Source organism: Lemur catta, chromosome 23 (genome assembly GCF_020740605.2).
Source record: "Lemur catta isolate mLemCat1 chromosome 23, mLemCat1.pri, whole genome shotgun sequence".
In the NCBI taxonomy this organism is placed as follows: Eukaryota; Metazoa; Chordata; class Mammalia; order Primates; family Lemuridae; genus Lemur; species Lemur catta.
In genome coordinates, this window is record NC_059150.1 from 11,002,889 (window position 1) to 11,029,021 (window position 26,133).

A 26,133-nucleotide genomic window follows, 5' to 3' on the forward strand; every position below is an offset into this window, starting at 1 on the left:
CAGCTCTTTAAAATGATTACTAATAATTTAAACACTTAAATAACTTTCAGGTTACCCATTGGATCTTTTCTGTTAGGCTCTAAACAGGCTCTTTTTGGGCCAGGTTAGAAGTTGCTGTTCCTCCCAGCAAGGCCCCATTTCTTCAAGTGAGTACAGGATTGCTGGTAGCTCAGTTTATCAAAGTGGAAGTGGTAAGAACTTCCATTAACGTTGGCAGTTCCATGAATAACGCAAGGCGACTTCAGCTTATGTGGTTTGTTGCCTGACCTCTTCTTTTAAGGTATCTCTTTCTAATTTTGATCATCCATTTCACACTCAGTTTGGCAAACTCTGCTGCTTTAAATAATGCCAAGAAGGCCCCACAGAGAAGAGCAATTGTGTTCCAAGGATTGGCAGTGATTATCTGTGAAACGGAAACACACACAGGATTAAGAGTTTGCTTTAATCTTCATTCTTAAGTCATACTAGTGTTATTGTCAAGAGCCCTTCCTAAATTATTAGGGCCATAAGAAAAACACCTGGGTTCTGAAATTGTCATAACTCTACACTTCAGACTATACTTTCAATGTCCGTAGCTCAGTTTGAAGAGAAAAATATTCTCCCCTCCCTATAATAAAGTGATGCTGAAAGAAAGAAACTTGTTTTTCAAAAAAACTCTTCACAAATAAGATTTTCAATACTGAGTTTTAATTTGTGGCCTAATCCAACAATCAGTGACATTGCTATGTGATAAATTTCCCTAAAAATACCCAATCCATAAGAAAGTCGGTTACTCTTGTTTTCCTCCTATCCTGTCCAATGACTCTTTCCTCCCAAACCCACCTTGTGGATTCCTGTCCCCAGGCCTCTTCTCTTATTTCCTATCTGTGAAGTGTCCTGTTTGTGACACTTTCCCCCTGTCTAGATTTACTAATCCTTCCCAATCTCAGAGCTTTCTTTGACCATTAAGCCAAAACCCTCTCTGGATTTCAGCAGAACTATTTATCCTATAAACTCCTTTCACCGTTACTTATGGTCAGAATTAATAATTTAAAGCAATGATTGCTCCCTCCACTAAATATTACTCTTTAAGGCAGAGGTCTTATCTTGGATTTCTGAATTCCCCAGCCTGGTAAAAATAAAACACTTTTAAGCCCAGTTTAGCTGGGTGACCTTAGACAATGGGAGCCTCAGTGTCAACATATGCAACATAGAATACCATTCAACCATAAAAACAAATGAAATTCTGTCATTTGCAGCAACATGGATGAAACTGGAAGTCATTATGTTAAGTGTAGGCAGGCACAGATAAATATTGCATGTTCCCATTACATAGGAGCTAAAAAAACTGATCTCGTGGAGGTGGTGAGTAGAATTACAGAGGCTGGGAAGGTTAGGGGGAAGAAGGAAATAAAGAGAAGTTAATGGGTACAAAAACATAGTTAAATAGAAGAAATAAGTTCTAATGTTAGATAGTACAATAGGGTGACTATTATAATAAGAACTTATTATATATTTCAAAATATCTAGATGAGAGAATTTGGAATGTTTCTAACACAAAGAAATAATAAGCGTTTGAGATGATGCATAACCCAATTATTAATCTGATCATTATACTTTGTATGTCTATATCAAAATATCACATGTGCCCCATAAATATGTACAATTATTATGTATCAATTTAAAAAAATTTGGCATTGATGCTTTGTCAATTATTTTTTAGTACCTTTCTGCTGACTTACCATACATACCTTTCCTATGGAGAAACATTAAAAAAGAATGACTTCCAATGGCAGTAATCTACACAGTGACAATGTTTTCTACTCAATTTATTCAATGAATATTACTAAGCAGTAATATTGCTAAGCACTCTGCTAGATACCAGATAAATTATGGTGACTAAAATAACAAAGTCCCCTCCTTCATAGAGACAGTAGTCTAGTGATGAAAACAAGATCAATGAAACACAAAGTATACATAACATCAATGTCATAAATGTAGATTACAAACTGATTCGATTCATGCTATGAGATGAGGACAGGTAGACTTACCAGTCTGCAAGAATGAGCCAAAACTGCTTCAGGGCAGGGAGTTTGTTCTCATAATCTTAAATAATACTCACATCTTGGACTTTCTGGATGAAAGGATCTTTCCATTCAAAGACCACAAAAAACAACTGAGCACTTTTTTCGGCAGCTGGCCTCTGGTCAATGTAGTTAACCACACTCGTCTAGACAGAGAGAGAAAGCAGTATTACCATCTCTGTGTGCCCCTCCCTTGCCTGGGCCCCACGAAAGGAGAATAGGATAGGAAACTCAGACCCTGGCTCTCCTCACACATCTTTTGGGGAGAAAGTGCCAAAAATCTCATATACACAAGATCCTGCCACTATACCAGCGCAAAGGCTTTACCTTGGTTTGTATAGTTCTTTGGGGAGACACATAGGATCTGGGATGTACAATAGGTGTTTTATATTGTCCCCACCATCTGTCATTAGGTATCATAGTTAAATCATATTCAAACTACCATGCAATACTCAAAATCACAATTAAAAGTAAAAAAGGCCTGGTGTGGTGGCTGACGTCTATAATCCTAGCACTCTGGGAGGCCAAGGCGGGAGGATTGCTTGAGCTCAGGAGTTTGAAACCAGCCTGAGTAAGAGCGAGACCCTGTGTCTACAAAAAATAGAAAAATCAGCTGGGCATGGTGGTATGCGCCTGTAGTCCCAGCTACTCGGGAGGTTAAGGTAGGAGGATCACTTGAGCCCAGGAGTTTGAGGTTGCAATGAGCTATGATGATGCCACTGCACTCTAGCTGGGGCAACAGAGCAAGACTGGCTCCAAAAAAATTAAAAAAAAAAAAAAAAAAAAAAAGTAAAAAAATAAAATCCCAAATTTCAAAATTCTACTTGATCTTAAGAGCTGGGTATTTCAACCCTTCAAGTTTGCAGGGACAAAGTATAGCTGCATAAATCCACACAGCTGACCATTCTCAGTAAATATTTAGCAGGTTTGCTGGGTAAGATCTGGTTATCAATTACTAAAGAGGCTGTGTGGCAAGACGGAGAGCAGGAAGGTTACGGAAGCAGAAGCCAGCCCCCAACCCAGAGGCTTGTGTCCGTCATCTGATCTGAGCCTCAGCTTTGCCACTGGTAAAAGGGAACAAAATGCCTCTCTCACTGCAGTAGGGAGATCAAATGAAACAATCTATGTGAAAGCATTTTAAACTCTAAAACTTGATTTAGAAAAACATTTAAGTTTTATTCAAAAGAGCTCATGACACTGCCAAAAGACTTCCAATTTAGACAGTAACAAAAGGCATAAAAAATTTCTCAAATTTATGAATACGCTGGAGTTGAACATCGTGGAGCTACCAGGAAAGCCAGGGTAGATGGGGTTGCACCTGAGTGTAAGGTGGACCCACTTAGGCTCCTTTCTCCGAACTGTTGTGGGGCCAGATGACAGAGGACTTGGAGTTCTTGGAGCAAAGTGTGGAGTAAAAATCCAGGAGATAACAGTTATCTTACAAAATAGGAATATTTTAAGGTCCTATCTCTAGGAGGGTTGTCACCTCCTGAGGCACAGAAAATAGCCTGTCTCATTGCAGAAAACTGGCTTTGAGCTTCTCCCAAAAGTAACCAGCCTAGAATAGTCCTAGGAGCCAGAGCTCGCTCGTGAAGGGGCAGTTTAAGATTAACCACGACAGCCCCCACTGGACTACTACATGACTTCTGGCCAGTGACAGTCCAGTTGGTTGGAGTGGGTCTTTCTACTCCAATCCAGACCTTTCCTAATGCTGACCCTCGGAGTCCAGCCTAAATGGAACACCTCCAAGGAGGAACAGAGGGTGAGAGAACAGATCTGTCTCCTCTCGCTTCCTCTCCTGCACCTGGCCTCTTATGCACAGGATGGTCTGGCTCTCGGTGTGGATGCGGCAGGAGAGCAGAGAGCCGCTGCCTAGGTAGAAGCCTTAGAAACAGGGATGGGCCTTGCTTTTGCTGGTGACTTACCCACAGCTCTACTGAGGCAGTCAAAATCTCCCATCTCCATCCCCACTGCCAGATCTTTCCCAAGGTCCTCGCCATCTCTCACGGGCACCACAGCAAGAGACACCTAGCATATCTCCTGGCCTCTAGGCCAGTGGACTGAAAGCTTTTTGATCAGGCTTCCCATTACTAAAAACGTTTTGAGCATGCACTACATATATTTGTAACTTTATAGATGATATATAATGTACACTTACTGTTCTAATGTTACACTCATTTTACACATTCAAAAATTGAAATGTTAAAAGGATGAGATAAAAATAAATACAAAAAAAAAAAGCTGATCTTTTCCTCCAGCATCCTGGATCATCATGTGCATCACACTTAAGAAACCACTGTGTCTGGACTAGAAGCCCCATCTCAGGAAAAAAAAAAAAGTAAGGAACTATTGTGTCTAGTCTGCCCTGCAAATAACAGGTTTGCTATGCCAGCAGCTCTCAGAGCGCTGCTGGATACAGGTCATCAGATACAGCTGGGCACGTCACCCATCTCTCTGCAAGGCACAGTGATCTCTGCTCCGCAGGTGTGTTCTCTAAGGACTGGCCAGCATATGCACTGCCTACAGAAGAACACAGGCTCCCTGGCATGGCATATGAAGCCCTCCGCCAGGGTCCCTTCTCATCCTGGCCAAGGTCTACTCACCCTTAAGACCCTGCTTGAAGGATCCTCTCCTCTGCAAAGCTTCCCTCTACACCAGACTCAAGTATGGAAAAGTCACCAGCAGTTTCAAGCAAACCAGAGCCACCTACCTCCTGCCGGAACTCCACTGCTTCCCGCCCATCCTCTTCCTTGGTCTTCACCAGTGACATCTTGACCCAGGTGCGGAAGCCCCCAGAGAACTTCCAGCTGGAATAGGCACTCTCACAGGCCTGCATGAAGCCTACCCTGTCTGGGCTTGGAGGACAGAGAGAAGAAAGATCCAGGTCAATTCAGGCCTGATAGCAGGATTAAAACATGGCCAGACTCAAAACTCCAGCCCCCACTGCAAGCTGGTTTCTTTGCTGGCACACCCAGGATGCTGCCCACTCCCTGTTTCCTCTCCAAATTTTGGTTGCCTCAACAGGGCTGTTTGTCAGTCACCAGCAAAAGCAAGGCCCATCCCTGCTTTCTTTCCATTCAGTTTCCAAATGGAGGGGGAGCTGTCACAAGAGCATGATCCTGAAGCTCACAATGGGAGAATTCCTCCTCCCTCCCACCTCATCCTTCCTAGCACCTGCTCCCAAAGCAATTGGCACTGACGTTTGCAGACACTCCCCACGACACGGTGCCTGGCTCCTCTAAGAACTCTGGACTTAAGCAGCCTGAGGAAGCCCCCAATGGCCTGTCAGCTCCCTCTGGAAGGCCCAGAGAGGGGAAAAGGATTCCTTCAGGAGGTCTCAGCCAGATGAGACACCCACAGCATCTGCCCCAGGGTGATACAGATGCAGCAGTATCAAAGAACACATAAGCCAGTAGAAACTGCAGCACTGCACTAAGGAAGCTCATGAAAGGAGCACAGAGTGGGGGTGGGATCCTTTGGAAAGTCTTCCAGGGAGAAGGCATGACAAGCCGACTTTAAGCAGGGCAGGGGAGAAGCAATTCTAGGTGGCAGAAAGGATGGAAAAATGCTAAGGCAGAAGCTCTGAGCCCCAGGGGAGGAAGGATGGAACTTGCTTCCTGTTCAGCTGGGGAGCAGCCTCCCTGCTCACTCCGAATGGAGCCTCTCGGCTCGGTAAGACCCAGCTGGAACTGAGTCACCCTCAGCTCAGGCACATGTAGAAAATGCGCCTGCCCTTAATGGCACTCTGGGCCCCAGAAATGGCACCACAGTGTGACCCTGAAGCAGCATGTGTGGAGCAGACAGGAACTTTTTTATGGTCAGGGGACATTCATCGCTATAAGCGAAGACCAAGGGCAGTCGGCATACTCAAGATACCACTGACCCTTGAACAACACAGGTTTGAACTTTTGCATGGATTTTCTTCTGCCTCTACCACCTGACACAGCAAGAACAACCCCTCCCCTTCCTCCTCCTCAGCCCACTCAACATGACTATGATGAAGATCTTTATGATTATCCACTTCCACTTAATAGAAGATATATTTTCCCTTCCTTATAATTTCTTAATAACTTTCTCACGCTTAATTTTATTGTAAGAATGCAGTAAATAATTCGTGCAACATACAAAACGTGATAATCAACTGTTATGTTATTGGTAAGGCTTCTTGTCAATAGTAGGCTATTAGTTAGGTTTGGGGGGAGTCATAGTTATATGCAGATTTTTGACTGCATGGGGGTCGATGCCCCAACACCTGAGTTGTTCAAGGGTCAACTGTTTTTATGGCAAACACACACTGAGCCCTCACTAAGGGCAAAACGTGGTTCCTATGCACACCACATGGGAAACCAAGACACCAGGTAGGGACTTGCCCTCAAGAGGGCTCACAAATCGAAGGCAGCCGCCCAGCAATGGCCAGACCAAGTGATCTCTCCAGAACCAGCCAGCACTCTGTGCATGGTGAGCCAGAATGCTCCTCCACACCAGACTTGCTGAACTTCATGACTATAAGAGGTTTTAATGGGCCGGCCAAGCTCATGAGGTCCTTTCCTGGGCCAGTGGGTCACCTGGTGACACTGCTTCCCTGCCCCTGCCCTTACCCCCCACATCCCAACCTTAGGCATGTACAAGGCTGGAGTAAGAATAAAGAAGTAGACAGCAAGCCCACTGTGAACTCTAAAAGGCCACCTTTGCAGGAACTCCTGGAAAGAAGAGAAGAGGAGGTAATCAATGGCACTGAAGTCCTCACTACTTTTGTTCAGGCGGAACTGGAGGAAGACCAGCTCCCGCTTCTTCACTTCCCGGGGCCCCTGGACAATCAAGGCGGATTTCTGCAGGGAGACAAACGACAGAATCTCAGTCCCAGGAGAGCTGCATGGTCCCTCTCCACACTTGCCTCAGACACACAGAGGCCTCTGGGTCCGCGGGCAGAAGCACTGACTGGAAAGCCCACAGCTCCTCGCCCAGCAGCCTCCCAGTCGCCTGCTGGCCAGACCCGCTGGGTCAGGAGGCGCAGGCCTGTGTGCAGACCCTGCTCAGGCCTGGGGGCACAGTGCCCAAACCAGAGCCAAATGCAGCTCATCCTCTGTCCACTCTTCTCACTGACTGGTTGAACCACAGAAGCTTTTTATATTTGCCAAGGACGATCACTTTCATCTATTACATGTGCAAATCTTTTCTTCCAGTGTGTTACTTTTAACTTTGTTTCCAACGTCATTTGTTATATGGAAGCTTTAAATTTTATATAGTAAAACCTATAAATCCTTCTTTATGGCTTCTAGGTTTTGCTTGCTAAGGAAAGCTGAAATTATATCAATATTCTCCTATATTTCTTTATAGCACTTTTTAGTCTTTTTTACATTTAGATATTTTATATACCTGGATTTAAGCTTTGTAAACAGTGTGAAATAGAGCTCTAAATCCTACCCTCCAAACAACAGAGGTTTTTAATGCCCCTTCCCCTTTCTCCTTTATCCTACACTAAACTCAAGTAGAGAACTAATATGTATGTCTGTTCCTGGCCCTAATATGATCCACAAATTTATTTGTCTCTGTGCCAGTACTGTACTGCTTTGATTCCTGCAGTTTTATACTGTTCTGATGTCTTACTGAGCAGGTCCCCTCCATGTGACTCCTTCCATCCCCAACCCTGTCTTGGATATTTTTGTACATGTGCTCTTCCTAAATGTACTTTGAAACTAGTTTATTGAGTTCCACACACACAAAAAAATCCATAGGGACTTCTAACTGTGATAAAACTGAATGTATGGATTAATTTGAGAAAAAAAAATATGTATATATTTTTTGAGACAGGGTGTCACTCTGTTACCTGGGCTAGAGTGCAGTGGTGTCATCATAGGTCACTGCAACCTTAAAATTCCTGCCCTCAAGCAATCACCCTGCCTCAGCCTCTGGAGTAACTGGGACTACAGGTGTGCACCCCCACGCCTGGCTAGTTTTTTTCCTTTATTTTTTGTAGAGACAGGTCTTGCTGTTGCCCAGGCTGGTCTCAAAGTCCTGGCCTCAAGCGACCCTCCCACCTCAGCCTCCCAAAAGTGCTAGGATTATAGGTGTGAGCCACCACACCCAGCTGGTAAAAAATATCTTTACATCAACTTTTATAAATGCTCTACAGAGATTTAAAAAGAGTATACTATCAGGTACAAAGTTGTATATAAACACACATATACACATACACGCTCTAAATTTATTAATTGTGCTATTCAATTCTTACTTATTACTTTTTGTCTGTTTGATCTGTGAATTTCTGAGAGGGGTGTTAAAGTCACACTCTAAGGTGCTGATATACTTTATTTCTAACAGGTTTTCCTTAACATTTATAAATGACATGCTATTTTGTACATAAAGATTTATGACTGTTAACTCTTCTTAGTGGAGAGTAGTGGAATTGCACCTCCTATCAATATTAAACAGCTTTCTTTTAACCCTTTGCACCTGGAATTCCCTGTTGACTCATGTTAATACTGCCACTCCACTTCTGGTTATTGTATTATTCTTCCAAGAGATCTGTGTCCATCTATTTATTTTCAACCTTTCTTGACATTTTAAGTGTGCAGCTGAGAAAGCTGTTCCCAGTTTCCATTATCCGTTTCTTCCTTTAGTACCAGAACCACTTCCCAATCCCAGATTTCAGCTGAATACAGTGCCCCTGCCATAGCCATGTGATGAAGTTCTAGAATGTGTGAAAAAGTGACTCATGCAATTCTATGTCATCCTTCAAAAGGAACTGCTTGTCCTCTACTGCTCACCTTCTCAGGAGTGCACATGTGCACACAAACTGACCTTGTGGACGAGAACAGGGGACAGCACAGTGACAAGACAGAATTAGAATAGAGTAGAATACAATTGAATAGAATGGAATGGAACAGAACAGAATGGAATGCAATAGAATGGAATGGAATGAGATGGAATAGAATGCAATGCAATGGAATAAAATTAGATTATAAGTCAAATTGAATTAGAATAGAAATAGGACTAGAATACAATTAGAATAAGAGTACAACAGGAATAGGATTAGAATTAGAATAAAATCAGTATTAGAATAGGAATAGAATTAAATTGAATAAAAATTAGAATTAAATAGGAATAGAATGAGAACAGGAATAGAATTAGAAGAGGACTACAAGTGAAATAGGGTTAGAATTAGAACAGGAATAGGAAAAGAAAAGGAATAGAATTAGAATAGGAATAGAATTAGTATAAAAACAATAGAATTAAAATCAAATTAGAATATGAGGACTACAACTGGAATGGGATTAGAATTAGAATAGGATCAGAATTGGAATGAAATAGCATTAAATTGAATAGAATCGAAATAGAACTACAACAGGAATAGGATAATTGGAATAGAATTAAAATGGAATCAGAATTAGAATAGGAATAGAATTAAATTCAACAGAATGAGAATCAGAATGAGAATTAAAATAGAATTGAACAGAATTAGAATAGAATGAGAATTAGAATTGGATTAGAATTAGAATAGAATTGGAATAGAATTAAACAGAATGGAACACAATGGAATGGAATTAGAATAGAATTAGAATTGGAATAAATTAGAATTAAAATAGGAATAGAATTAGAAGAATCAGAACAGAATAACATCAGAACAGTTCAGTACAGATCAGAATTGAATAGATCAGAATCAAATAGAATATCACAATTGATCAGCAGAATAGATCAGAATAGGAAAGAATGGATCAGAATAGATCAAATAGATCAGAATATCAGAATGGATCAGCATAGATCTACAGATCTGTTCCATTCTATGGTGGTCTATTCTATTCTGGAGTAGGAATCATTTCAGCAGGATTTTAGAAGGAAGCCATACTAACAAAAAATTCTTAGTGTGATTCTTTCATCCTGAAACTCACTAATAACTCCCTGTTGCCCAAAGGAGCAAGTCTGGTCCACAGCACAACAATGTGCTTTTACCATCTGGCTGTTACTCTGTCCACAGCTTCATCTGCCATCACTCTGACCCTCCAAAACACCATGTCCGCACTGTAATTTTGTCCAGAGGCACAAGCACAACATATTGTCTCTTCTCTTTAGGCCCTGGTGTGCAGTTTCCTCTGCCTAGAAAACCTTTCCTTCCCTCTTGATCTGAAAAACTATTGCAGCCCCTTTAAATCCTTTCTGAAGCAAGGATATGAGATGAGAAAAGATAAGATGTAAATTAATACAAAATTCCTACCCTGCCTTCAAACTCTGTGCAGGTGCTGCTACTCTGATGCTCAGAGCCCCATCCCTCTGTCATCATTTCCAGCAGTACTGTGCGTGACAGCAGAGCCAAGCCAGGGCCCAGGAGTCCTTGTCTCCAGACCAACACTCCTTCTTTACGCTGCCATATTTATTTCAAAATATGGATTCCCAGGCCCTGTCCTCAGGAATTATGATCTAATTTGCTTCACATGAAGCCTGGGAATCTATATTTTCAAAAACTGTCCTGGTGAATCCGTCAAGGGTCAGGTATGAGACCCACTTTGCTACATCACACCAGCCCTGCCCTTTAGCCTTGCCATTCTTCCGTCAAGGACAGGGTCTCCTCACACCGCCAGGATCCCTGAGGATCACTCAGCAAGGGAAGAAGTCCTCACTGTCCTCCCTGAATGCAGGCGAGCCAGCCACAGCCAAAGGTCCACCTGGCACAGCCACATGTCTACTTGGGGACCAAGGCCCCACACCCAGTAAGTGGGAGAAGGCCTCCTGGGAAGAACACTTGGGCCCTTGGGGTATGGGGCTAACCGAACACAAGATCCAGCTCTGGGAGACAGTTACCATGGTCTGGTTGGAGAAAGGGTCCGTGTAGTTAATCCTCTGGGTGGTACAATTCATGTCACCTGGCTGGCCAGGGTTCATCAGAGGGGGAATGACCTCGTAATGGTGCTTACAGCTGAGCAACTGGGCCTGACCAGGATATAGGGCAATACCTGGGGGTACAAACAGGGAAAAGCAAATGTCAGAAGTTACAGTCCCTGACCACACCCCTCAAATCCTCTCACACCCACCAATGATCTATGTTCTAGACTTCCTGGGTGACTGCAGAGAAGGGAGAAGAAAAAGCTTACAGGGCAGGGGAGTTGCATCCGTGCCCTCAGAAAGCCCTACTCTAGTGGAGCGCACAAGCCCCCTCTCCTCAGTAAGCCCCTCGCTGGCTTAGGATACAGCCACGCCAATGCCCACACTAAAACCTACTCCACCTCAAAGCCCCACTGCACACACTCTGAGAGAGCCTTCCTTGATCCTTCACTGAGCCCAACTGTGCCCATCCCTCTGGCCCGTCCCCCACCTGCAGAAGGCTGGGAGGCCCTAAGCTGTGGGATTCCCCAGAACTCATTTCATCTCTCATCTCTGCTCTGATTGGGAGCTCCAAGTGTGGGAGTAGCATCGCAATAGTCCCTCCCTCTCCCCCAGCCCAGGCACCTCGCTCAAGGCTCTACTGACAGTAGCTGTTCCATCCTCAAGGGCAGAAATGCTGAGAGAGTAGCACTTGGCATCAGAGAGAGAGCTGCGAGACCACTTGGCATCAGAGAGAGAGCTGCGAGACCAAGAGACCAGACACAGAAAGTAGAACCCAAAGATAAAGAGGGAAAAGCACAAGACAGGCAAAGATAGGTGGACGAGCCATGACCAGCACACGATTGTGCTAGGGGCTGTCAGGAAGCCCCAGGTGGAGGGCACCTGGACTCTGGCTCCGCCCTGTGAGCAGGCCCTCCTGAGGGTTGCTCAGGGGCGTCCTACTGACAGAGCAGCTGGCACATACTGGGTGGGCAGAGCCTGAGCCCACAGAGCTCATGCCTCCCCATTCACTCGGTGGCCTCCAAAGCACCCAACACTAGCCCCACGACCCAGAGCAGACAGTCTGGAACAAAGCTGACTCCCCACTCAGGGCCCAGACACCTCAATGGGGCAGGAGAGGTATACACAGTGTGGCCTGGGAGCCCCTCTCCAGGCAGGGCCCCTGCCCACCTCTGAGTGGCACTACCTCCTCTGCCAACCCCCCTCCCCACAGTCCAGCCTTGACTCTCACTTCCCCTCACCTCTGGCTCCTGGCCCAAGCCAGGCTAGTCTCATCCTTTCCTGAGAGGCCCCCTGCCTCCCTACACTCCCCTTCATTCCTGCTGATCCTCCTCTCAGAAACACTCTCTTCCTACCTATGTGCTTTCCAAAGCCCAGCTCAAATCCTACATCTCTGTAAAGCTTTCCTGGACCACTGCAGTTCTGCAGTAACCATTCCAGGCTGTGCACATGAAACACTCTGTTGGGTCCTGTCAGCAGCTCTTTGGGTGTGTACCCTACACCTAGACCACCCTCCACCCTGCCTGTGGTGCCCAGCAAGGGCCAGGAATACAATAGCGGCTCAGGGAGTTTCTGCCAGTCGAGGATGCCTGGTCCACGGCAGGCTCTACCTGGGGCATCATAGCGATCCACCTCTTTGTAAGACACAGACATGACAGGGTGCTTGAGTTTCTCACGAAAGTCCGTGATGGTCTGGTAAACCAGGAAGACGGCCACGGCCATGAGCAACAGGTAGATGAAGATAAGCAGGACCGAGAAGACATTCTTCAGGCAGGCCTTGCTGAAGCGGATGCTGCTGGAGACAGACTCGCTGTCCAGGCCTGGCAACAACAAAACACCACGTGACCCAGCACACAGGGGCAAGGGGCAGCCAGAGACAGCCAGCAACCTCCAGGTACTTACCTGCCTTACCAAGGAGGGGGTCCACCCACACACCCAACCTTTCCACTTCACCCTCCAAACTATAACAAAGAGCACCTGCAAAAATTTACTACCAGGCAGAGGGCACCAAGCTGAAGGAGACTCGTTTGCCCTTAAGACATTTACTTTCTAGAAAGATAGGCAGTTACAATCCAACAAGGGAGCTGGCCTCCAACCCACTGCTCACTTTATCCCTCACTGCTCCACTTCCCCAGTTCTCCCAGCTCCACTAATGGACTTTCTTGTCTTCCAGAATGCCCTTCTCAACCCTGGAGCCTGGCACATTTGCCATTCCCTGTGCTTGGCTTGAAGCACTTTTGTTCCACAGCTGACCCCTAACCCAATCCTCCAAGTTTCAATTTAGAAAGACATTTCTTTGGGTGAGCCTTCCCTGACGCCTTACCTTTATTTGGGTACCCCTTCATCAGCGTTCCGAGGAAGCTCCATATGTCCCCTACTTGATCACTCTGCAATACCACTGTCTATATGTCTTTTTATCCACCCTAGGTTGCGAGCTCCATGAGGGCAGGGACAGGGCCAGTCTTATCCACAACTGAATCCCTTGCCCTTCACGCTGTGCCTGGAACAGAGCAGGCATTCTGCACTTACATGGTGACTGATTAAATGTGTCCTGATGCCATTTGTACAACACAGCTCTGCCTCCCCTATCTCCCTCACCATCCTGAGCCTAGATTCATCACTGTTAAGGATGAAACTACATCTCCCATCAAAATTCGTATGTTGATGCCTGACGCCCAATGTGACTGTATTTGGAGACAGAGCCCTTAGGGAGGTAATTAAGATTAAAAGAGGTCATAAGGATAGGGCCCTGATCCAACAGGACTGTGTCCTTACAAAAAGACAAGGACACACGGGGAGTGCGTGCACACAGAAAAAAGGCCATGTGAGTACACAACGAGGTCGCCATCTGCAAGCCAAGGAGAGGCCTCACCAGAAACCAATCCTGCTGGCACCTTAACCTTGGCCTTCTGGCCTCCAGAACTGTAAGAAATAAATTTATGTTGTTTACGCTATCCAGCCTGTAGTATTTTGTTAAAGTAGCCCGAGCTAAGATACTCCCACAGGGTCCCCTGTGTCCCTCTGCTCCTCAGTTGAAAACAGGGCTCCCTGGGGAAAAGCCCTATTTCATCCACAGCACAGCTGGACACAAGAACAAGGGAAGGGCCTGAATGTAAGCCCAAAAAGGTAACTGCTTGGCTTCTGGCTTCCAGCAGTGACAAAGTAGCCTGGTCATACATACCACCCTCCCACAGATAACAATTAACAATGACAAATTTCAACAATATATTTAAAATTATTTGAGAGCACTAGAGAATGACCAAAAGCAGGCAAAAACTGGAAGAGTCTATCCTTGAAAGAAAAACTGCATCTGGTGAGATTTGTAAATCTGTAGCCTTTTGCCTAAGGGCACATGTCAATCCCTTTTAAGGCAGGCTCAGGGTGGCTGAGGATAGACTTCAGGGCTGGAAGGGCAACCAGAAAGTTAATAAGAAATCTTGGAAGGGAAGGAGTCACATGGGGGTGAACCTCCCAAATCCGCAAATGCTCAAATTCTCGGCTAGAGACCCCAAGGGGCCCAGCAAAAAAGCAGCAACTGGTAAATGAAAAAACTGAGTGGAGATTTCAACTACTGCTAATGCAGGGGAGATACTAGTTTAGAGCCTAAGTCTTGCCATATTAACTACCTAAGATAAAAATTCTTCTTCAGAAGACCATAAGAGTAAAGAATCTCTATAATGTATCATTCATAATTTCCAGTGTTCAATCAAAAATCTTTAGACATGCTAAGAAACAAGAAAATGGGACCCATACTCAAGAAAAAAGCAATCTATAGAAACAAATACCAAAAGATCCATATGTTGCAATTACCAGACAGGAACTTGATAGCATTTAAAGGAAAATATATAGATAAGGAATAAAGGGAGGGTAAATAGAGAAATAGAAACTATAAAAAAGAGCCAAATACGTAGTTTCAGTTTTGCAGGATGAAAAGTGTTTTAGAGATGGAAGTGGTGATGGTTGCATAGCACTGTGAATGTACTTAATACTACTGAACTGTACACTTAAAAATGGTTAAGATAGTAAGTTTTATGTTATATGTATCTTACAACAATAAAAAAAAGTTTTATTAAATTTTTAAAAACAAAATGGAAATTCTGGTGCTGACAAGAAATAAAATGAAAAATTCACTGCATAGGCTTAACAGCAGAAGATGGCAGGAAAAAAGGTCAGTGAACTTGAAGTTCAATGAATAGAAATTATCCAATCTGAAAAAAATACTGAAGAAGAAAATGGAGCCCAGATAAGTATGTGACAATATCTAGCAGTCTAAGGCATGTAACTGGAGAGAAAAAATGGGTCACAAAAAATATTTGAAAAAACAATGGGCCAAAACTTCCCAAAACTGGAGTAAGACATCAACTTACAGATCCAAGAAGCTCAAAAAATGCCAAACAGGATAAATAGGAAAACCATTCCGAGGCAAATCACAGTCAGACTGCTAATGCAAAGACAAGAGAAAAATCTCCAAAGAAGTCAGAAAAAAAGGACATTTTACATATAAGGGACTTATACTAATGACGACTAATTTCTGAACAGAAATAATGGAGGTCAAAATGGAACAATATCTTTAAAGTACTGAAAGGAAAAAAATATTTTGTCAACTCAGAATTCTACATCCAGCAAAACTTCAAAAATAAAGATGAAATAAAGATATTTTCAAACACAAAAGCTCAGAGAAAACGTGCAGACCTGCACTACAATGCATGCTAAAGAAAATTGTGAAAGCTAAAGGGAAATGACACCAGATTATAACTCTCAGATGTAAACATTACTGAAAATGTTAAATGGGGGAGTAAATAGAAAAAGCTACTTTTTTTAAAATGTAAGACTAAAGCAAAAATTATTCAACAACATTGTAAGGTTTATAATTTTCAAGAAAGAATAAACAAGAGAAACCAAAACAAGTGGAGAGAAATAGAAGAGAGCAAAATGGTAGAATTAAATCCAGCCATATCAATAATTATATTAAATGTAACGGGGCTAAACACTCCAATTAAAAAGCAGGGACTCTCAGCCCAGATTAAAAACAAGATGCAACTATACATTTTGATAGGAAATGGACTTTAAATACAAAGACACTAAAGAGTTCCTGCTCATAATTATTTCATTTTCCTTTATTTAAAAGCACAAAAGCAGGATCAGCAAGAACTATCAAAGTACCCTGGGTTGGTAGAAACAGGAAATAATTCACTCTCTACTTCAACATATATCAAACACCAAGTCTACACACAAGACTTTGTACTAGGTGCCTCAGGGAGACATCAAGAAAGAACGCTGATGGTCTGTGCTACAGAATTTAGAAAGATGTGAAGATATAAAATGTGAGGTCTCCTTCACCTGGAGGGAAGAATAGAGAGTACAGGGAGAAAGGCAGAGATCAGCAGAGACTTTGTAGTGGAGGTCATGTTAGTCCTGTACCCAAAGCACTAAAATTTTGAGGAAGAAAATAATTTGGTTTTCATTATTCCTTTATTTTCTGAACTGAAAGAGCAGATATATAGTCCAGTGGTTAAGAACATGAACTTTACAGTAAGAGTCTTGGGCTCCAACCCCAGCTCTGCTACTAACTACTCTGACCCTGGACAAGCTCCTAAAACCTTACATTTTTCATGTGAAAAGGAAGTCATTGTTTCAATTTTATAGGATTTTTGAGAGAAGTAAATGTGAGAATGTTGCAAATGTATTACACAGTGCCTACTCAATGGTAACAATTACTGTTACCAAAGAAACAGAATGTACTTCAGTATATACTCTACTCAAAAAAATGAAGTGCTCAATGACAAAAACAGCAAAAATGAAAACTACAGAACTATAATATCTTAAAAGCAACAAATTTGAAAAAATATATGCTGAAAATTAAATGGTGGTGGAGCAGAATACAGTGCCTTTCACACAGCAGACATGTAATGTTTCCATGTCTGTTAAATGAATAAATAACTCGAATAAAATTTACCCTTTTAAAATATATTCAGTTTTTAGTATATTCATAAGATGTGCAAACATCACCATTATCTAATTACAGAACAGTTTCACTATCCAGAAAGAAACCCTGTACCCATGAGTGGTTACTCCTTCCCTAGCAACCACTAATCTTCTGTCTCTATGGATTTGCCTATTCTGCAGATGTCACATAAATGGAATCACACGTGTGGCTTTTTCTCTCACCTCTTTCATTTAACATAATGCTTTCAAGATTCATCCAAGTTGTAGCATGTATTGGTTCCTCATTTCTTTTTATTGCCAAATAATATTCCATGTATGAATATACCATTTTATTTATCCATTCATCAGCTGATGGTCATTTGGATTATTTCCATTTTTGGCTATTACAAATAATGCTACTATGAACATTCATGTACAAGTTTATCTGTGCACATGAGTTTTCACGTAGATATAAGTTTTCATTTCTCTTGAGCATATACCTAGAAGTGGAATTGCTGGGTCATATGGTAACTATATTTAACCTTTTGAGGAACTGCCAGACTGTTTTCCAAAGCAGCTGTACCATTTTACATTTCTACCAACAGTGTACGAGGGTTCCAATTTCTCTACATCCTCACCAAAACTTGTTATCATCCATCTTTTCCATTTAGCCATCCTAGTAGGTATGAAGTGATATCCTATTGTGGTTTAGATTTGCATTTCCCTGATGAGTAATGATGTTGAGCATCTTTTCATGCGCTCACTGGTCATCTGTATATACACCTTATCTGGAGAAATGTCTATTTGGATTCTTAGCCACACTGATCTTACTTAAATCCCCACTTTACTCCTCTTACTGTCCTGCTCCAATCCCTTTAAATACTCCCTGCTCCCTCAAGTCCAAACCTTGACACTCAGATGCCTCCACAGTCTGACTCCGTCTATCATTCCCACCTCATCTCCCTCTACCTCCCTCCCCAACCCTCTGCTCCAACCATGCTGTGCTACCCACTGTCTCCATAATGTCCTATTTTATTCTCACCTCTATACCATTGCTCATGCTAACTTCTCTCCTTGGCCAGCTCCTTCTTTTCCAACTACATGTTACCCTTCCTTCAGAGTAATCCCACTTCTTTCACAATCAGCCTTCCTTCATACGTTTCTGAAGCACCTGACTCTAACATTTCTTTGGCACTCATTCATTCACTCCAGGTGGCTCAGTCACTCCTAGATGAGATGCTTTCCTGCTCTAAATCCCCCGCCCTCCCCTAGAGGACAAACACTACTAAATACCTACAGTGGGCAGGCACTCCACACCAGGCATTGGAATTACAATAAAGGAGGAAAAGACAAAATCTTTGTGCCTCACAGAACTTGGGGGCAGGGCCAAGGGATTGATAACAATTCAATGAAGAATTATACTCAATAAATGTGACCTGTCAACCGTGCTACGTACTATAGTGGAAAGCATATAACAGTGAGAAACAGACCTCACCAGGGAGTTTAAGGAAGGCTCAGAAGGAGGGACAAGTTCTTTGAGTAACCTGTCTTTTCTCTATATATGTTTTGAGTTCCTGGGGGTAGGCCATTCCTCACTCACCTCTCTCTGGCGTCAGCACTTGGCAAAATAGGTGAAGGAGCCCATGAGCGACTCTGCTGGAGGCAGGGGAGGATTTGGGGCAGGAAAGCATCTTATCTAGGAACAACTGAGCCAGAGTTGGAACACCTTGGGAGGTAGTCCTGTGTGTAAATTTGAGCCCTGCCACTCATTAGATTGGAACATATTACTGAACCTCTGTGTCTCAGGTTCTTCAACTATAAACTAGGACTAACCATTTCCTTCAGAGTGGCTGTGAAGATTACAGGATTATTTGTATATAAAAAATTCTATACAGGCCTTTAAAGTACCCCCAAAATGGTGGTTACTGTCATGATTACCATTATTTTTATTATTATCAGAAGACTCAGAGGCAAGAAATGAGCTCTGAGAGTTGTATATCAGGCCATCAAATTCAGGCCAAGTCACTACTAAGACCAGCCAGATGGACTTCTGAGAACTGGATCTTCTACTGTCTAGAAAGGAGAGGAGCCCAGGAGGGGTTTCCCAAAAGTAGAAAAGGTTCCTGCCAGTTGATAGAGCTTTCCAAAATTTGCTCTCCCTGGGGCCTAGCTTTCTATTCTGATAGACCTCAGGCTTTGAGGCCCCAGGAATCTGAGGAAAACAGAGGCTGCTAAGGTCCAAGGTCATCATGGCAAACTCATTTACCTAGGCATTTATCTATAAAAGGAAACACAAAGGCAAGCCTCGTCTTTCCAAGTCCACCCCTCCCTCTTCTTCCTGCTGCCTCCATCTGTCCTCTTCTGGTGGGGAGCAAGAGAATAGTGCAGGGTGTGGTAGACAAAATAAAGGCTCCCAAAGATGTCCAAGCCTTAATTCTTAGAATCTGTAAATATGTCAAGTTACATGGAAAAGTAGATGGGAGTAAGGTTGCTAATCAGCTGACTTCAATATAGGGAGATTATTCTGGATTATCTGCGTGGGCCCAACATGAACACAAGGACTGTAAACATCGAAAAGGGAGGCAGAAGAGTCAGTGACAGAGTGATGTGATGTGAGAAAGACTCGACCAGCTGCTGCTGGTTTTGAAGATGGAGGAAGGGGCCACAAGCCAAGGAACGCAGGAAGCCTCCTGAATCCGGAAAAGGGAAAGAACAGATTCTCCCCTAGAGCCTCCTGAAAAGAATTCAGGCCTGCTCCCACCTTAATTTTAGCCCAGGAAGACCCATTTTGGACTCCTGACCTCCAGAACCATAAGATAATTTGTATTGTTTTAAGCCACTAAGTCTGTGGTAGTTTGTTATAGAACAAGAGGGCACTAATATGCAAGGCTTTCAAACTGCTCTCCCTAGAAGCTTAGGGCTTCTGAGGTAGGCCTAACAGAGCAGGAGATAGCCATGCCACTGCCTTTTACATACTGGGCTTTCATAAAAAAAATGCTTAAAATATTTTAGAATCACTGGTATAGTAGAAAGAATTTGGGGTCAGACAGAGTTTGATGCAGTCTATTTACCAACCATGTGATCGCCTCATGCTTTACCTAACCTCCCAAGCCTGGTGTCCTTATCTGTAAAAGGAGGATGGCCACCTCACAGGATTGTTATCAGAATTAGATGGGGCATGGGTAGAACAAAGTCTGGCACAGAGAAAGCAGTTAGGAAACATTAGCTGCCCTTCCAGCCTCCTTCCTTCTACATAGTCTTCTCTGACTAAGGAGCAGGCAGAATCCCAGAAGTTCCTATCCTATCCCCCTCCCCCACAAATAGAGGCATCAGGAGGAATAAAACTCCACCTCCTTCAATCCACCCTAGGAGCTGGAGTCAAACTGGGGCTCCATTCACTCGTTTATTCACTGAACAAATCTAATGCACAGTCAAGGCAAAACTAGTGAGCAAAACAAGCCAGTCTCTGCCCTAACCCTAACCCCCTAACACTAACCCTAACCCCTAAACCTAACCCCTAACCCCAGCCGTAGCCCTAGACTCACCCGCTAGTGACTTCCTAGGGCAGGAAGAATGGAAGAGCAGAGAACCAAAGCATTTGCCACTGTATCCACTGACCTGGCCTCAGGAACTGGCTCACGCTGGAGCAAAGAAAACAGCACATACCAACCTGGACATATTCTCTGTCCTGAGACTGGTTAAATATGTATGGCTTTAAAACTAGGGCAATACTTGAGATCTGACACCAGGGTACAGGGAAGGAGGTTTCTCCTCTCTCATAGTTGGTGAAGTGCCTGGTCTGGGGCCTCCACCTGCAGCAACAGCACAGCACTGTTTTCCAGCACTTCCACTTCCAGCACCAAACCCACTCACCTGGTAAGAAACCCGGACCTTGGACTTTGATCGTCTCGTTGTCCTGCTTGTCTGCCTGCTCTGAGTTCTCAATCACCTGGTCCAACTCCTCACTCAGCTAAAGGGAGAAGCAAAGAGGGCAAACAGGTGAGCTACATCAGCACATCAGCCTTGCTTTCCTACACTAGAATAAGAAAGCAGAAGCTGCTTCTCATTTGTCACAAAAAACCACATGATGTAGGGTGTGTTGTAGCACTTCTACAGATGAGGATACTGAAGCTCAGAAAACTCAAGGAACCTCCTGCCTACTAGTTTCTCACTGTAACAAAGTACCACAAACTAAATGGCTTAAAACAACAAAAATGTCTTCTCTCACAGTTCTCGAGCCTAGAAGTCTGAAATCAAGGTGTTGGCAGGGTTGGTTTCTTCTGAGAGTAGTGAGAGAGAATCTGTTCCATGTCGTTCTCCTAGCTTCTAGCAACAGCTGGCAATCCTTGGCATTCCTTAGCTTGTAGATGCATCCAAACTCCAGTCACTGCCTCCATCTTCACAAGGTATTGTCCCTGTGTCTGGGTCTTCACATGGTCATCTTCCTTAAGGACACCAGTCGTATTGCATTAGGAGCTCACCCTACTCCAATTAAGATCTCATCTTAACTAATTACACCTGCAACAACCCTATTTCCAAAGTCACAATATGAGGTACCGGGGGTTAGGACCTCAACATATATTTTTGGGGAAACACAGTTCAAATCACAATATTTCCCATGGCCACAGAGCCACTGAAAGAGCCTGGAGTCAAATCTAAGTTGGCCTAGTTCTAAAGGCCATGGTCTTAACCACTTCCCAAAGGAAGAGGAAATGAAGCTTACAGTCTGCTGAGAGAGAAGAGGGAACAGTGAAGTTGGTGTCAAAGCTCTCCAGCACTCTGGCTAAAATAGGGCTGCAAAGGGCAGAACAACAGGGAGTGCTCCATCCCAAGTACAGGTGCTAATTAGCAGCCTGGTCCCAGGCAAACTTAACCTCACTTCCTCAGTGTTCTCACCTGTTAAGTGGGGAAATTATGCCACTGATAAGGGCAGAAGGACAGAAAGACCATCATAATCCATGTCTCCGTAGGATTAGGAAGGGAAGCAGAAAAGGCCAAGACCAGAGTTTAGAGGAGAAGCCATCACTGAATTAGGAAGTGGGGAGGGAACAGCTTTCCTAAGTGTTTTCTTGAGCTCACTGTGTCATCACTTACAGTTTCAAGACATTTTCCTTAAAAATTCACCTCCAAGAGACTCGAGTTAAAAAACACCTCTTATGCATCTGTTATTCTTCCATCTACTTCTCCATGCCTCCACTCCTGCCCTTTAGATTCAGGCAAAACCTCCAATTTAAAGCCCTTGAAGCACAAAAGAAAAGAAAAATGACCACTAGGAGAGGGCTGGGAGGCTGGAGATGGCACCACGAGATACAGGCCACTAGTGGGAGCACAGATAAAGAGGTCCCCAGAGGTCTCACTGGCCAAAGGGAGAGCAGGGTGTTAGTCCTGGGAAGGCTCAAAGTTCTTTGATCCAAGCCTCATCCACACCCTAACACAGGTGGCAACACCCTTTCTGACTGCCCACAGCCATAATGAGCCCACCTCCTTGCCAGCCCTTGGCCACTTCTCGGTATACCCCACCCCCCAAAGCCAAAATCTCCCTTAAGCAAAGCAACCTAACTTGGAGCTAGGTCCAGTCTCAGAATGATCCACGCAAGAAAGATGCAGGCCATTGTGGGGGCACCTTCTTTCTCTGAAGGCGGCGAGGGACAGGGACTTCACAACAGACCTCTGGGGAGGCAAAAGGAGAGGGCCCTTCCAGAGCCTTTCACCATGGGCCTGCCCCCAAAGGGCAAACGACTCCACCTCTGGCCTTATCCCTGCAAGCAGAACAACTGCTATATTTTAATAAATGTCTTATGAGCCCCGCTAGGTGAGGATGATCCTGTAGGCTGTGTGGATGGTGAGGGACATAGTCCTGTTAAGCCAGGACCCCAAAGCTCCCTAGAAATAGGAGCTGCCCACACACTGTTAAACAAGAGCTATCATTCACCGAGGGGTCACTACCTGCCAGGGACTGAGCCAAGCACTTTCCACATACCAACTCATCTAATTTCCACAACAACCCTAGGAGGAAGGGATTACCATTATCTTCATTTTCAAATGAAGAAACTAAGGCTCAGAAAGTTAAGTGACTTGACAAAAGTCACACAAATGGCAAGAAGCAAAGCCAGGACAGGAAAGTGGTTTTTTTTTTTTACTTCAAAGACCTAGTATTTACCCACTATGCTCTACTCCCTTTAAGCCTGAAAACTTTCAGAGTTAGGGAAAGACACATCTCACTGCCCAGGATTGCCCCACTGTCTAGGGCATGGAATCTAGGGCCCATGGAATCCACGGCACTGGTTAAAATCCATCAGGCTCCTTTCAGATAAAGAAAACATGGGATAAAGGGGAAATGGGAGGAGAAATATAGAAATCTGTCCAAGGCCAGATTCCAGCCAAGGTTCTAAACTAAAAAATGGCGAAGCTTAGGCCAATCTCATCTGCCTTCAACTTGGCTTGCCCTTCTACTGTGGAGCCAGGCCTCCTCCTTTATATACTCCACAAAGCCCTTCTGTGACTTATCATTACAAAGGGAGAGGTGTACATCAATAATCATTAATCAAAACAGAAAGCAGCAAGTTCACAAGGGAAGGACAGGCAGATTCGAGACTGGTCTGGAAAGTCAGCCCCCACAGAGCAGGTGGGACCTGAGGTGGCCCTTGCCTAATGGGGCATTTTACCCAACAGAGCTTGGGAGAGGGTTAAAGAACAAATGGTTTGAGCAGGAGCATAAAGCCAGAAGCACGTCTTAAAATGGTGAGTTTCCAGAGTGGTCGGAAACTAGGTGGCTGAGGAGGTGGCAAAGGCAATGGGAGGTACAGCTGCTGAGCTGCACAGAGCCTTGAAGGCTTGCTCTGAAGTCTGGACTGGTCTGGACAGACCAAGGGCAGCATCAGGTCTAGGAAAACAGGAATGTTCTGGGGTCAAGGCAGGGCCTCAAAGCAAATCTGGAGAGTAAGAAGAGCCTGAAGGGAGAGGTGGTAACACTGTATCACATTCAGGCGGTCGGAGCAAACACAGGACTACGTGGAACGGCCGGACCTCGGCAAGCAAAGGGGCACAGGAGAGGAAGGTTAGCGAAGATGAACAAGGCTTGGCACCTGAGAGGAGGAGGAGGAGGCCGGTTTCACTAAGCAAGGGGGCGTCGGGAGGAAGAGCGGGTCTGAAGGAAAAGCTGGAAGCGCAGCCTGTAGCTCAGGACAGACAAAAGACAAAGAACTGGGAAGTGATAAAGTTGTGGGACGCGGTGACACAGGCGGGAGGGATGGAGAGGAGCGAGACCGTCCACGTCGGTGAAAGCGCTCTTCCGAAGTGAAGCGGCCGCCGGAACCTGAGATCACTATCCCCGTCACCAACTCCCCCGGGGGCGCGGGGGCGCGAGGCCTGGGGCCGGGGAAGAACCAGTGCAGACCGTGCGTCTGCTCGCGCCGGCAGGAGGGCGCGGGAGCTCCCACTCGTTGCAGACGACGCCAGGTTCCTCAGAGGGTCCCGCTTCGGAGGCGGCTTTAATCATTCACCTGCTGGTTACGGGTCGCGGCTCCGGGGACCCGGCTCCATCCCTCGCCCAAGCAACTCGCAGCATCCGGAGAAGGCTGGGCGCCCGCTCCGCCGCCCCGCTTCCTTCCTGCCCGCTCCGCCGCCCCCCTGCGCCGGGGACCCCTCCCGGGACGCGCTCCCGCCTCCCTCTCCGGAGCCCTCGGCCGCGCAGCCCGGACGCCCGGGACCCCGCTCCTCCGCCTCACGAGAAACTTTCCGTACGTCTCCCACTCCCTCGTACCTCCTGGTAGGATGTGGAGCGCTCCTGCCGGATCATGGCACTGACCGGACGTACGGCACACCGGAGACCGCTACAGCCCCAGCGCCAGGACCTGCCGGCTCTGCGAGGCAAAACCGGTTTGCACGGGCGTCCCGGGGACCAGGCGTGGCGGCCCGGGGCGCATGCGCCTCGCTGCTGCCGCCTCAGGGGCCGCGAAAGGGCTGCTGGGAAATGTAGTCCGGGCGGGGCGACCCTCGGCGCCCGCGGAGCGGGAGGACGGAGAGGTGCGGAGGGCTGGCTAGATAAACGCTGGCTTAGGCGCCCGAGCCTTCTCCTCTCTCACTTCCTCCCTTTGTTGGAGGGGGAGGGACGGAGAAAATGAGTGAAAAGTGGAACAAGGTCAGGTGTAGGACCGCCTAATCTATAACTGCAAGAGGAAGCTCGGCCTGGTGATTTATAACCGTTATAAATGTCTGGAGAGCACTTTGTATGCTACAAAGCGCTTTCACTCACATTGTGCCCTTGATCCTGTGCAAGGAACCCTGTAAGGAGGACATTTTTCTCCCTATTTTACAGAGGAGGAAACGGAGGTGCTTTGTTTCAGAAAGGATGGGGGGAAGGGCGGTAATCAAGCGGAGTTTATTTCCTCCAGGTGTGGACTACAGACTCCACGTTCTTTCCATTATTCCTGGGGCAGGCGCTTGGGGTCAGAACCCCTAGGTTCTTGTCCCGATTGTGCCCCTCACCCTCAGGTTTTGCAATGCCCTGAGCCGTGCTCCCTTGCAACTGGTAAATCCTGCCCTGCCCGACAGAGCCTATGACAGCAGAAAGAAGGGATCATGCAGAGAAAACCTAAAGGCACCGTTCAGCTACAGCTTGGCCCTAAATGTGGCAGAGTGGACCTGTGGACCACATCTTCCTCTCCTCCCACTGCCTAAAACAGCTGTTCTGTGTGGCGGCCCTAGGCTACTTAGTGGTGAAGCAGATAGAGGCTGCTTATTATGTCTTGGTGAATGCTGCTCTGTGTCCCTTGCAGCTGCAGCTCTGCAACCCCCTCCACTCAGGAGGCCTCTTCCCTCCTCAGTGGTCAGCAAGTAACTCCAACCACATCAGACCTCCTGGAGCATTAGCAGTGGGGTATCCCCATCACCTCTCCTGACCACCCTCCCTCACCCCAGACCCTCTGCTCTTAAACATCTGTTAAATGGGACAATAGATATAGCACCTAACACATTGTAGACACTTATCAAATGTTTGTTGAATTTATGAATGGAACACTTATTCCAGCCATTTCATTTAACAGTTGCTTGCCAAGATGAATAAACAACAACAAACAGCTAATTAAATTCATTACTGTATTAATACAAGGGTGGTTAACGAAACAAGTCATACAATCATAGAATTTTAAAGTTGGAAGGAACCAGAGAATTCTATTCCAGCATTATTCCTCCCTAGTCTTTACTGGTGTGACCAAACTGAAAAATGTTGGGCTCCCACATTTGAAGGATATACTGGCTAACACAATATTCAACATGGTTTAACAAATACAGTGTGCTGGGCAGTAGGATACAGAAATGAATAAGATAC

The 26,133-nt window shown here is 45.2% G+C and overlaps 1 protein-coding gene across 3 annotated transcripts; it reads right to left on the reverse strand.

Annotated features, from left to right (window-relative positions):
* On the reverse strand, window positions 1–24,738 carry PACC1 (proton activated chloride channel 1). Of its 3 annotated transcripts, XM_045536466.1 has the most exons (8): window positions 24,568–24,738; window positions 20,679–20,775; window positions 12,491–12,700; window positions 10,860–11,011; window positions 6,750–6,892; window positions 4,774–4,918; window positions 2,102–2,209; window positions 1–403 (listed from the first exon to the last, which is right to left on the reverse strand). In XM_045536466.1, the coding sequence occupies exons 1-8, from the start codon at window positions 24,601–24,603 to the stop codon at window positions 242–244; spliced, it is 1,053 nt and encodes a 350-aa protein (XP_045392422.1). In that variant the 5' UTR covers window positions 24,604–24,738; the 3' UTR covers window positions 1–241. The 3 variants fall into 3 exon arrangements, with proteins under 3 accessions (XP_045392422.1, XP_045392423.1, XP_045392424.1); XM_045536467.1 differs by lacking the exon at window positions 20,679–20,775 and having other exon boundaries at window positions 24,568–24,623; XM_045536468.1 differs by lacking the exons at window positions 1–403; window positions 4,774–4,918 and having other exon boundaries at window positions 2,098–2,209.
* Between the last annotated feature and the right edge of the window lie 1,395 nt (window positions 24,739–26,133).

What these genes read in the sequence shown, in the direction of transcription:
- PACC1 (XM_045536466.1), bottom strand. Translation starts at nt 24,603, where the DNA reads ATGATCCGGCAGGAGCGCTCCACATCCTACCAGGAG. An exon ending in CTTTCTCCAACCAGACCATG is followed by an intron (nt 6,893 to 10,859) that starts GTAACTGTCTCC and finishes GTCTCCCTGCAG; the next exon opens with AAATCCGCCTTGATTGTCCA. An exon ending in TTCCAGGAGTTCCTGCAAAG is followed by an intron (nt 4,919 to 6,749) that starts GTGGCCTTTTAG and finishes CTGTCCTCCAAG; the next exon opens with CCCAGACAGGGTAGGCTTCA.